General features: G+C 52.5%; 1 protein-coding gene across 9 annotated transcripts in view; it reads left to right on the forward strand.

The window, feature by feature from the left end:
- The first annotated feature begins 2219 nt into the window (after positions 1 to 2219).
- The window catches only part of LOC132830992 (nucleolar transcription factor 1-like), a 67798-nt gene continuing 56809 nt past the window's right edge, over positions 2220 to 13208 (forward strand). For 6 of the 9 annotated variants that reach the window (XM_060848990.1, XM_060848994.1, XM_060848996.1 and 3 more), the window contains exons 1-2: positions 5323 to 5998; positions 9324 to 9414. In XM_060848990.1, coding sequence (XP_060704973.1) covers positions 9360 to 9414 — 55 coding nt within the window. In that variant the 5' untranslated portion in view covers positions 5323 to 5998; positions 9324 to 9359. The other 3 variants (XM_060848991.1, XM_060848992.1, XM_060848993.1) reach the window with 3 other exon arrangements.

Below are 13208 nucleotides of genomic sequence, written 5' to 3' on the forward strand. Positions count from 1 at the left end.
GGGCCCCAGCTATGCCTGCCTCTTCGTAGGATATGTGGAACAGTCCATTTTCCGCAACTACACTGGCACCACCCCCCACCTTTTCCTCCGCTACATCGATGACTGTATCGGCGCTACCTCGTGCTCCCACGAGGAGGTTGAACAGTTCACCAACTTTACTAACACCTTCCATCCCGACCTGAAATTCACCTGGACTGTCTCAGACTCCTCCCTCCCCTTCCTAGACCTTTCCATTTCTATCTCGGGCGACCGACTCAACACAGACATCTACTATAAACCGACTGACTCCCACAGCTACCTGGACTACACCTCCTCCCACCCTGCCCCCTGTAAAAACGCCATCCCATATTCCCAATTCCTTCGTCTCCGCCGCATCTGCTCCCAGGAGGACCAATTCCAACACCGCACAGCCCAGATGGCCTCCTTCTTCAAGGACCGCAGATTCCCCCCAGACGTGATCGACGATGCCCTCCACCGCATCTCCTCCACTTCCCGCTCCTCCGCCCTTGAGCCCCGCTCCTCCAACCGCCACCAAGACAGAACCCCACTGGTTCTCACCTACCACCCCACCAACCTCCGCATACAACGTATCATCCGCCGCCATTTCCACCACCTCCAAACGGACCCCACCACCAAGGATATATTTCCCTCCCCTCCCCTATCAGCGTTCCGCAAGGACCACTCCCTTCGTGACTCCCTCGTCAGGTCCACACCCCCCACCAACCCAACCTCCACCCCCGGCACCTTCCCCTGCAACCGCAGGAAATGTAAAACTTGCGCCCACACCTCCACACTCACTTCCCTCCAAGGCCCCAAGGGATCCTTCCATATCCGCCACAAGTTCACCTGTACCTCCACACACATCATCTATTGTATCCGCTGCACCCGATGTGGCCTCCTCTGTATTGGTGAGACAGGCCGCTTACTTGCGGAACGCTTCAGAGAACACCTCTGGGCCGCCCGGACCAACCAACCCAATCACCCCGTGGCTCAACACTTTAACTCTCCCTCCCACTCCACCGAGGACATGCAGGTCCTTGGACTCCTCCACCGGCAGAACACAACTACACAACGGCTGGAAGAGGAGCGCCTCATCTTCCGCCTGGGAACCCTCCAACCACAAGGTATGAATTCAGATTTCTTCAGTTTCCTCATTTCCCCTCCCCCCACCTTGTCTCAGTCGGTTCCCTCAACTCAGCACCGCCCTCCTAACCTGCAATCCTCTTCCTGACCTCTCCGCCCCCACCCCACTCCGGCCTATCACCCTCACCTTGACCTCCTTCCACCTATCCCACCTCCATCGCCCCTCCCCCTAGTCCCTCCTCCCTACCTTTTATCTTAGCCTGCTTGGCTCTCTCTCTCTTATTCCTGATGAAGGGCTTATGCTCGAAACGTCGAATTCTCTATTCCTGAGATGCTGCCTGACCTGCTGTGCTTTGACCAGCAACACATTTGCAGTTGAAATGTCCATCAGCCATGATTGAATGGCGGAGTGGATTCGATGGGCCGAATGGCCTTACTTCCACTCCTATGTCTTATGGTATTATAAGGGGTAAATGTAAGGGGTCTGGGTGGGTTGCGCTTTGGCGGGTTGGTGTGGACTTGTTGGGCCGAAGGGCCTGTTTCCACACTGTAAGTAATCTAAACACAGGTAGCTTGGAGATCTGTAGGTAATCATCAAAGTTATACATGGTTAAGACTAGCACTGGATTTGAAAATGAAGGGTGTGAATTTTAAAATAATGTTGCTTGACCAGCAGCCAGTGTAGCTCAGCGAGCAGAGGGTGATAGCACTTAGTGTCAATAAGGATAGGTCAGAATTTTCAGCAACCTTAAATATACAAGGAGCAGAATTGCACTGGAATACTCTAGAGGTAACCAAAACGCGGCAATATTAATAAGATGGAAATAAGCGGTCTTGGTAATCGTGTAACTGAGGTCGGAAGGTCATCGGAGCCAATGTGAGACCAAGGTCCTGAACTGTAAACAGAATGGTTTTATTTCCCAGTGTTAACAGTGAGCGGCAATGAAGGCCGTGGTTAGTTTACATTGGGGCACGGAAGACAATGGCTTTACTCCGCACAACTTTGATTGGAACAAATTGATTGGTACAACGTCATTGGCGATGTATCCTATTAAAGACTGTCAAGATGTGTACAGATGAGAGGATATTGTGTGAGTGACACTTAAAACAATTCTCCAAAGATCTCAACACAGGAAACGGACATATAGTGAATAGGAGCATAAGATAGTGAAGGTTGATTCGCCTCGAAATAGACATTGGTACACATAACTTTAACATTTGTGTTTCCATTCGAAGGTAAAAGGCTGTGTCAGGAGCTGTTGGAGAAATCACGATATCAAGAGGATAAATTCATCGTTTATACGTTCTAAGGCTCCATTCTATTTGTATTTCTATCAGGCTCAAATCTCACTGAATACAATAGAGAATTCAGAACCGATGTAACGATGGCCTCTTTGGATTATAAACGCTTGTTGGACGGGACTGGGTGTTAGTTTTCGGCAGAGGAAAGCCACAGCGACGGGAGACGCCGGAGAAGCACGATCGGCCCGATTTAAGAGAACTCGGCCTTTAGCCCTACTTCTTAACCATCGAGAGCTGAGCTGAGGCGGGGAGGGACGAAATGCAATCTGTAGGTGGGGCCACTATGTGCTGTTCTTTTGCAACTCTCAGCAGCTGGTAGCAACCCCGGGAGCAAGTTGGGCATCTTCTTTCCAGAGGGTCAGGTAGAACGGAAATAAGCTAATTTAAAAAAAATACAATACATTGAGCCATTTTCTGGAGTGATTCACTCCTCTTATGGAATAAAATAGTAACCATTCAATCCAGCCTACACTTTAATGGTTGCTGACTCCAAATCTACTGCAACTGCAAAAATTCCGCACGGCGGAAATTGCTGACGACATGGAAAGTATCAACAAATAATTAGGTCTCTTTTTCACTCGAGTGCTGTAAATTTTTCCCGGTTGTAACTCATGAGTGAGACTTGGCTATTGCTCGTTGCTTAAAACGCTTTTATAAAATATATGCAAAATATCAGCTTCGAAAGGGGCAAGGCTTAGTGGAAACCTCCCCATTAAATCGTCACGACAGGAGGCCCCAACGCTGTGATGGACAGGTGCGCGGAAACTCCTCCATTCCCAACCAAGCCTTGTTTCATATTTCCCTTGGTCTGGGCTCTTCCCCCTCCCCCGATCACTCTTGCGACATAAGTTATGTCGATGTAGTTACAATGTGACACAGCGTTCAGTGCACTCGCCCAAGCCTGAAGAATGCCCCAACTTTTACACTGAGGCAGGAAGATTTCGCCGGGGACTCCTGCAACGCGACTGGGATTTGAACCGCTGTCTTTCCCCCTCCTCCACCACCACCCCCCCCATCGGAAAATGTCCACACCATCCAACCGTTTTGGGGTTACCACAACCGAGTCTGGCTTGGAGGTGCAAACTCCCCCAGCCCTGGTTCGGAGCTCCTGGATAACTCGAGCGTACCCTTCCCATTTCAACGAACTGACATTACCTTGGTGAGCAGAGCAGAAAGGGTAACTTCCAATTTAATTTTTCCTTTTTCCCTCCCCCCTCAAAAAAAAACCCTTTCCCTTTAAAATTCCCGCCCCATACTGTGGAAATTCATTAATTTATTTCAGGCAATTTTCATCTCCATTGGCTGGGCTGGGGATGACGCGGGAGACAACAAAAGGTGGAGTTGGAAATTAAATAAAAATGTAGCAAAGAAAGCTCGGCCTCAATGTTATATGTGTAAGCGCCGCACTTCACTGCAACTAACTATTTAACACTAGCAATTAGTCCGGGGAACAAACAGCACTCTCTGCTGCCGCTCTTGGTGCAGGAGAAGTGGCTTTTTCGATCCAGTTTAACCGCAATCCTTACCCCCGCTAACTCAGAGTAGCAGCAAACTTCACCTCCACCCTTTTAAAAACAAACTTCGCGTCTTGTTGGAGAAGATATTCTGTTGCCTTGAAAGACAAGGGGGGGAAAAATGAGGGAGGAGGAGATGGTGTTTCTCTTCCTCCGCTGGACATGGTTTCGCCAAAACACCCACTCTCAGTGGGACACCTCTTCTGCTTCGAGAGACGGGCTGAATGTAAGGCGGCTCACAACAGCAGAGCGAGTCGGTGGAGTGCAGGGGGATGGGGGAAGGAGCTGATCCGGAAAAAGGCGATTGGAGAGGTCGGAAGTATCGCGAAGCATGCCGGCTCTCAACGGGGACTAGAAAGCGTCCACGCCCGGGGCCAGCGCCGCGGATCTGGCGAGAGTTCAGACAGCTTCCCTTGTGGGTTTTTTTCCGCAAGACGGAGCGGTAAGGGCTCTTTTTTTTCCCGATTGAAGCATTTCGTTGTATTTTCTAACCCCCTTTCAAACCTTTTATTAAAGGGAAATGGCTGGTAGTTGAGATTTTTTTTTCTTTTTAAAATGCATTGTAAAAGAGTGCGTGAGCTTCTGCCAGTGGAGCACAGAGGGAGAGCGATGGGGATCTGCAACTGGGCTGCACCGACACATACACAGGGCGAAGGGGATCTGCAACTGGGCTGCACCGACACATACACAGGGCGAAGGGGAGCTGCTACTGGGCTGCACCGACACATATACGAGATGAAGGGGATCTGCTACGAGTTGCACCGACACATACACCGGGCGATGGGGATCTGCACTGGGCTACACAGCCATGTATACAAGCTGAAGGGGATCTGCACTGGGCTACACCGACATGTATACAAGCTGAAGGGGATCTGCACTGGGCTACACAGCCATGTATACAAGCTGAAGGGGATCTGCACTGGGCTACACCGACATGTATACAAGCTGAAGGGGATCTGCACTAGGCTACACCGACATGTATACAAGCTGAAGGGGATCTGCATTGGGTTGCACCGACACATACACACCGCGATGGGGATCTGCATTGGGCTACACAGACTAGGGGAGGGAAGAATCCACGCTGGGGCTCTGGCGAGACAGTGGACTCAGCGCTGGGCTCTGCCCAGACAGAGATCCGTGTTGTATTCAGCCCAGCCCTACACGCACAGAGGGAACTCGGCACTGGGCTGCGCCTACACAGCGAGAGAGAGAGAGAAACTCGACGTTGGGCTCTGCCCAGACAGACTGAGGGCTCGGCGCTGGGGCTGTGCCTACACAGCGAGAGACGGCGCTGGGCTGTACTCAAGATACAGCGACAGAGAGAGAGAGAGGAGGAGGGGGGAGGAAATTCGGCGCTGGGCTGTATCCAGACAGTGAGCGCTCGGTGCTGGGCTGTCCTCGGACACGCAGTGAGTGAGAGGAGGGCTCGGCGCTGTGCTCAGACACAGAGACAGAGAGAGGGCTCGGCGCTGTGCTCAGACACAGAGACAGAGAGAGGGCTCGGCGCTGTGCTCAGACACAGAGACAGAGAGAGGGCTCGGCGCTGTGCTCAGACACAGTCTGTGCGAGGGCTCGGCGCTGGGGCTGTGCCGACACGGTCACGCCGTGGAGCCGCCTCTTGTCGCCAGCAGCAGGAAGCTGGTTGGTTCGAGTGGCCGCGCCAGGGCAAAGCTGTCTCGGATTCACTCTGCCTCTCGGTTCCGGCCCCTTTTGTCTCTGGCGGCTTCTCTATTCCCCCCCTCCCCTCCTCCACCACCACCACCACCACCCCCCTTCCCAACCCACTCCCCCCTTCGCTCGCCTCCCATTTTCCATCCGCTCTCCCTCCCGAGCGGAGTGCGAGGTTCCCGGGCTGCCCCCACCGACTCGGACCGCTCATCAATCGGCGTTGGCTCGCTGGATCTCTCTCTCTCTCTCTCTCTTTTCTTTCCAACCCCCCCCTTCCTTCTCCACCTCCTCCTCCTTTCTCTCTGCGGATCCTCGCGCTGCAGTCGCTTCTCCTTTCGGCTCGCCCAGATTTTTGTTTGAAAAAGAGAGAGAAAAAAATTTTTTTTCCCCCTCCCTTTCTTTGCAAATAAGATCTTCGGAAGAGAAGGACGGTGAGTGCTGGGGGTTTTTTTCCACCCACCCCTCCTGCGGCGGAATTTTTTTTCGTGGTGGGGGGGAAGAAAAAAAATAAGCCTTTTCTAAAAGGTGAGGTTGGGTTTGCATTTTTGTTTGGGGTGGTGGGTGGGGGAGGAGAGGGTTGTATTTTTGTGGCGGGGTTTGTGCCGCGCTCTCAGCCGGGCTACAGCACTCACATGGCGGATCGGAATCCGAACACGACTGCATCGCCCCCCCTCCCTCCCTCCCTCCTCCTCCTTCTCAAAGGCTGGGGACGGAGAATCCATTGGGAGCACGCACAAAATCCTCAACATTTTTAAATTTATATATATATATATTTCAAATCTTGGGTTTTTGCTAGTGCTGGAATTTTTTAAAAAAAATCATTTTTATCAATGCAATATGTTAAAAATTATTTTCCCCCCCCCTGCATTTTCCGCTCTGGTTGCACCGGCTTGGTCTTATTTTATTATAAATATAAAATATAAAAGGGCTGGTGTTGTTGTGTTCTGTAACATGGCCGTGCCCGAGCTCGCTGTCGCCGGAACTGGGGCGCCATGTCTGGGAGCAGGCTGCAGCCGCGCTCCGGTGTCACGGCAGCGGGAAGGGGAAGGGAGCGGGGGGGGGGGGACTCGCTCCCTCCCTCCCCCCAGGGGGTGGTTGGGGGGGGGGGGGGGTGTAGGGAGCCGCCGCTGACCTTGGGAGCCTCCAGCCGGGCGCGTTGGAGCAGGGAGGGAGGGAGGGAAGGGAGTTGTTTTTCTTTGCAGAGCAGCACTGGGCTCGGGCGGCGGAGGACACACGCGGAGAGGGAGAGGGTCAGGGGGAGGGAGGCAGGGGCAGGGACCGGGGGGGGGAGGGAGGGCGGTCGCTCTTGCCTGCCGGCTGCGGCTCTTTCATCCCCCTCCCTCCGTGGTTCGTGTCCCGGAGGTGGTGCTCCTGCTCCCCGCGCTGTGATCATGGCGCTACGTCCGCAGGTCTCTCACTGTTTCCACCCCGCGGCTCCTTGTTCGCTCAGACATCTCCCCGCCCTCCCTCTCCTCCTCCTCCCCTCCCCCCACCACCCCCGTTCCTCCCCTCCCCCCACCACCCCCGTTCCTCCCCCCCCCCACCACCCCCGTTCCTCCCCTCCCCCACCACCCCCGTTCCTCCCCTCCCCCACCACCCCCGTTCCTCCCCCACCACCCCCGTTCCTCCCCTCCCCCTCCCCCCGTTCCTCCCCTCCCCCTCCCCCCGTTCCTCCCCTCCCCCTCCCCCCGTTCCTCCCCTCCCCCTCCCCCCGTTCCTCCCCTCCCCCCGTTCCTACCCCCCAGCTGTCCCTCCCCCTCCCCGTTCCTCCCCTCCCCCTCCCCGTTCCTCCCCTCCCCCTCCCCCGTTCCTCCCCTCCCCCTCCCCCGTTCCTCCCCTCCCCCTCCCCCGTTCCTCCCCTCCCCCGTTCCTCCCCTCCCCCTCCCCCAGTTCCTCCCCTCCCCCTCCCCCCGTTCCTCCCCTCCCCCTCCCCCCGTTCCTCCCCTCCCCTCCCCCACCCCCCCGTTCCTCTCCTCCCCTCTCCTCCTGCTCCCCTCCCCCACCCCCCGTTCCTCCCCTCCCCCACCCCCGTTCCTCCCCTCTCCTCCTCCCCTCCCCCTCCCCCCCTCCCCCTCCCCCCCGTTCTCCCCCTCCCCCACCCCCCGTTCCTCCCCTCTCCTCCTGCTCCCCTCCCCCACCCCGTTCCTCCCCTCCCCACCCCCCGATCCTCCCCTCCCCCACCCCCGTTCCTCCCCTCCCCCACCCCCCGTTCCTCTCCTCTCCTCCCCCACCCCCCGTTCCTCCCCTCCCCCATTCCTCCCCTCCCCGTCCCCCCGTTCCTCCCCTCACCCTCCCCCGTTCCTCCCCTCCCCCTCCCCCAGTTCCTCCCCTCCCCCTCCCCCAGTTCCTCCCCTCCCCCTCCCCCAGTTCCTACCCTCCCCCTCCCCCAGTTCCTACCCCCGTTCCTCCCCTCCCCCATCCCCCGTTCCTCCCCTCTCCTCCTGCTCCCCTCCCCCACCCCTCGTTCCTCCCCTCCCCCACCCCCGTTCCTCCCCTCCCCCACCCCCCGTTCCTCCCCTCTCCTCCTCCTCCCCTCCCCCCGCGTTCCTCCCCTCTCCTCCTCCTCCCATCCCCCCGCGTTCCTCCCCTCTCCTCCTCCTCCCTCCCCTCTCCTCCTCCTCCCCTCCCCCCCGTTCCTCCCCTCCCCCTCCCCCTCCCCGTCCCCCCGTTCCTCCCCTCCCCCTCCCACCGTTCCCCCTCCCCTGTTCCCCCCGTTCCCCCTCCCCTGTTTCCCCCCCCCGTTTCCCCCTCCCCCACCCCTCCCCCACCCCCCGTTCCTCCCCTCCCCCACCCCCCTCCCCTCCCCCACCCCCCTCCCCTCCCCCACCCCCCGTTCCTCCCCTCTCCTCCTCCTCCCCTCCCCCCGTTCCTCCCCTCCCCCTCCCCCCCCACCCATTCCCCCCTCCCCCGTTTCCCCCCTCCCCCCTCCGTTTCCCCCTCCTCCCATCCCCTCCCCCCCCCCCCCCTCCCCCCCCCCCCCTCCCCTCCCCCCCCCCCCCTCCCCCCCCCCCCCCCCCTCCCCCCCCCCCCTCCCCTCCCCCCCTCCCCCCCCCTCCCCTCCCCCTCCCCCCCCCTCCCCTCCCCCTCCCCCCTCTGCCCCTCCCCCCGTTCCTCCCCTTCCCTCCCCCGTTCCTCCCCTCCCCTCCCACCCCGTGTTTCTCCCCTCCCCTACCCACCCCCGTTTATCCCCTCTCTCTCCGCCCCCTCCGTTTCTCCCCTCCCTCCCGTGTTTCTATCCCCCTCCCGTGTTTCTCCCCTCCCCCTCCGATGTTTCTCCCCTCCCCCTCCGATGTTTCTCCCCTCCCCCTCCGTTACTCCCTCCTCCCCTGTGTTTCTACCCTTCCCCCCTCGGTGTTTCTCCCCTCCCCTCCCCTCCCCCCCCCCCCCCCCCCCCCCCGATGTTTCTCCCCTCCCCCACTCTGTATCTCCCTTCCCCTTGGTTTCTCTCCCTCTCCCCTCGCCGCCCCCGTATCTCCCCTCGCCCCTCCCCCCGTATCTCCCCTCGCCCCCCCCCCCGTACCTCCCGTCCCCCGTTTCTCTCCTCCCCCGTTTCTCTCCTCCCCCGTTTCTCTCCTCCCCCGCCCTCCGTTTCTCCCCTCCCCTTTCTCCCCACCCCCGTGAGGGAAGGGGACTGGAGAGTGTTAGACTGTAGCGAGACATAGCTTGCAGAGGGAGGGGGTGGGGGGAGGCGAGTGCATGCTTACTACAGCTCGGCTCAACTCCTCTGTCTAATCTTGGTCTCATCTGCTCCATCAGGTAGTTGAGTTGAACCTGTGAACAGTGTGGAGCAGCATGAACGGGGAGACAACCATGTCTGCCACTGTCGAGCTGAGTGATGCAAAAGAAGGTGAGCACACAGGAGTGTATGTTATGATCTGAAGACCCCAGGGAATCTTTATTTCCTCCCAATAAATACTTAGCTGCATACAAATCAAATGGTACTGAAGTCTGCCACTGCCTATTTCATACACAGAATGGCAGTATTTGGACAATTAATGTGAAATTTATCTTTGCACACCAAATCACCAAGTCATCAATAAAACAATATTCATAAATGTAATGAGCTGAAAGTACCTGTGTATAGCAGCCACATTTTGTGACCTTGGCAAAGACTTGATTTGCAATACCAGGTAGAAATATTTACAGAATTGTATCAGTTAAAAATGGCATTAAATGCTGTGATCTTCATATCTAAAATGATGGAAGGAATATATTAATCATTTTGTATTTAGCTAGGGCAAAAGGAATTATATCAAGCACTATTTATGTTCCAGATATTTGTCAAATTGGTTGCAGTCCTATTACTAATACTACTACTAACACTTTGTGCTATGTTATTTCATAGTTAAAGCACAAGTGATTCTCTAATGACATACTGGGTGCTGGAAACCTGAAAAAGAAAGAGTGCAAGTTGTTCTGATGAAAGTTTAGAGCTGAAATGGTGACTGTCTTTGGTCAGACCGCCTCCAATTTCATCATTCTCCCAGTTTTAATCGGCTTACGCCCTATTTCAAAAGGGCCTGAAGCAGTTGGTTCCGAACTGATAAACATAATTGTTCATATTTTATTTAACAGCTTTTTTCAATATATGAGTTGTATTCCAAAATGTGCTACATGTTTCATTATAGGCATTTGGGCAAAAAAAAATTACAACATCCCACAATTAGTACTTGTATCCCAAGCCCTTATTTTACAAGATAGTACTGATCAGGTCAAGTAAGGAATAGAACACAAGGGATTTGTTACTTCTGGAATGAATAGAGTACAAAGCACATTTTTAGCTGTACTTTACATTGACCAATGAGATTGAGAACATTCTGCTTTACTATCCATGAGTTAAAAAGCACTTTTTTGCCTATGAGCCTCAAGCCAAGCTTGTGAGGAATCCATATATTAGATATCCTGTTTAGTTAAATCGGACTCCACTTTCTCTATGTTGAAACACATTAGCTTATCTAGATTGAGTTTAGACATAGATTTTCTTAAGCCAAGAGTCATGGGCCTAAATATGTAGGCCATTAACTAATTCAAATCCATAAGTGTCCCAGCACACTGATTTCTGCTGGGTTGCATTGATTCCAGTGTTCCAATGGTGGCCATGGTATCTTGAAACTATGTTAATTCCAAAGGTAATAATTCCCAATCTTTTTGATCCTGAGGAAGAAAGCAGCAAGCTGGAAGTTTGAGCCTCCAGTAAGAAGACAGGTATTATGAGCTTCTCATGATTTAGTGTTGATCTTGTGCGTCAAGTTCATTTATATCATCCTGATTGCAGCACAGATGTTTCCTCCATAACATCACCATCAACACACCAGTTAAGTGAAAATGAGAGGTGTTAAGTTATGCACAAAATATTAGCTCGGAGTTTGCAGAAAAAGTAACATTAATATTGTTCGTGTTTGGCAAGGCAGCTTCAGATGAAGCATATCAGACAATAAAATATGGGAGGTGCTGAGTGAATTTTCCTGCTCCTTGTGGAGACTACTCCATATTGTATCTTCCCTGTCTTTGAACCACCAAGTGTGTAAAAGTTTCCCTACTTGCACACTAAGTATAAATGCTCCCTCAAACTGCCCGTGTACATGGCTATGTGCTTTTCTGAACTGAAGTGTACAATGAAGAAAACTTGAATTTTTCGAATAATATGGTAAGTCTTGACTAAAGTACTGAGCAACCTCTTTAGCTCTGAAAATTCTACTGATGTGATGTCTCATTTCTTCAGGTTTTAGAAAAGTATAAAACACTTTTATTGTCTTATTCCTTTCTTTGTTCTTTCATTTTGTGCAGGATTTGGTGTTGAGTTAAATACTGTAAGTTCCACTTTTGATTCAGGTTGTACGTCTCGGTAAGATTCTTTGAATTGTGACTGAGAGATGAAACGTTGCTTGAACTATTCAGTCCAGATCCTGGGCGTGTTTTTGTTTTGGATGTCTGATCAGCGCAAAGTCCACAGAGTATGTGAGCAAGTACAGTGAATGATGCCCACTGGCAACATCTGAACGATTGTAATGTAATCTCTCCATCGCTTGCTTTCAGTCATGCTCAGTGCTGTCTCATTTAATATCGCTATGAGGGAATGTTGCAGGTCAGCATACCTTGCTCAATGATCATGTCTAAATGATGATTAGAGGGTTTCTACATGTTGCCCAAAGATCCCACAAGTTCCAGCCATGCTGGAGAGGTTTGAAATCACACAAGGTAATTTCTTCCTGATGTATATACAATGCATCAGTTTTAACTGCACAAAACACAAGCTTATTTTGCTGGTAGGTAAATTATTGATTTTGAGCATTATACAAATCGTGCAGGTTTCTTCAGAATAGTTACCTACATTGCAGCAATGTTTGATTGGCCTGGGAATGTCAACAATGACTGATTTTCATCCTTTTTGAATTAGGATCTCGGTGCATTGAATTGCTAAGGTAGTCAAGACAGTTATTGATCTAATAAGTCTAAGATGTCATTACAGGAATTCCATGGTAGTGTCCAGCTATTTTTGGCTACTTCATGAATGATCTTCCCTCTGTGCTAAGGTGATAAGTGGGGATGTCTGCTGATGGTACATGTTCTGCAACATTCAGGTACTGAAGTAATCCGTAGTCATCTGCAGCAAAACCTTGATGACATTCTGGCTTGAGTTGATGAGTGCAACTAACATTCACGTCTCACAAGAATCAGACAATGGCCATCTCCAGCAATAGAGAACCTAACCATAGTTGCAAGACATTCAGTGGTTTTGCCATCACTGAATTTCCACACTATGAGTGTCCTGGGGTTATAATTGATTAGAAACTGAAGTGAACTGGCTACATTAGTACTGTAGCTTCAAGACAGACCAGAATTTAAAGTTCTCCAGTGAGTAGTTCCTTCCCAATCTCTGAGCTTCATCTAAAATACGCAAATCAGGGGATGTGAAGGAGTGCTCCCTACTTGCCTGAATGGGTGCACTTCCAATGACTGAAAATTTGATGGCATCCAAGGCCCACTAGACTGACATTCCAACTACCACCTTCAATCATTAACTCCCTTCATCAATGTTTAGTGGCAGCAATGTGTATCATCTACAGGATGGAGGACATTACTAAAACCTGCAACCTCATAGATGGACAGATTCAGCTAATACATGGGAAAACCACCACCTGAAGTTTCTCATTTAGCCACGTACCATCCTGACTTGGGAATATATCGCTGTTCCTTCAGTATTGTTGCATCAAAATCCTACTCCTAGTAGCACTGAGTGCATCTACAGATCACTACTCAGGAGGGCAGCTCACCTACCAGCTTCTGCAGGGCCATTAGGATGGGCAAGAAATGTTTGTCGAGACAGTGACACTCACATCCCATGAAGAAATTCCCAAAGAAATTAAGAATAAACATGCAAGATAGCACACCAGGTCAGGGATCCATTCCATGGTGTACACCTGGACCATACGAGTTGCAGTGGTTCAAGTGACTACATACTCCCACCTTCAAAAGGGGAATTGGGATGGCCATCTTTGCTGGGCTTGCCAATGATGATCATTCTTATGAAAAAGAATCTGACTCATGCTGCTTTGTCACATGTTAGATAAGACTAAGTTTTAGAGAATGCATGTGGATTGGAAAAAGTGAGGAAGGGAAATACTTCAATTATTAGATGTT

Source organism: Hemiscyllium ocellatum, chromosome 32 (assembly GCF_020745735.1).
Source record: "Hemiscyllium ocellatum isolate sHemOce1 chromosome 32, sHemOce1.pat.X.cur, whole genome shotgun sequence".
NCBI classification, from domain to species: domain Eukaryota; kingdom Metazoa; phylum Chordata; class Chondrichthyes; order Orectolobiformes; family Hemiscylliidae; genus Hemiscyllium; species Hemiscyllium ocellatum.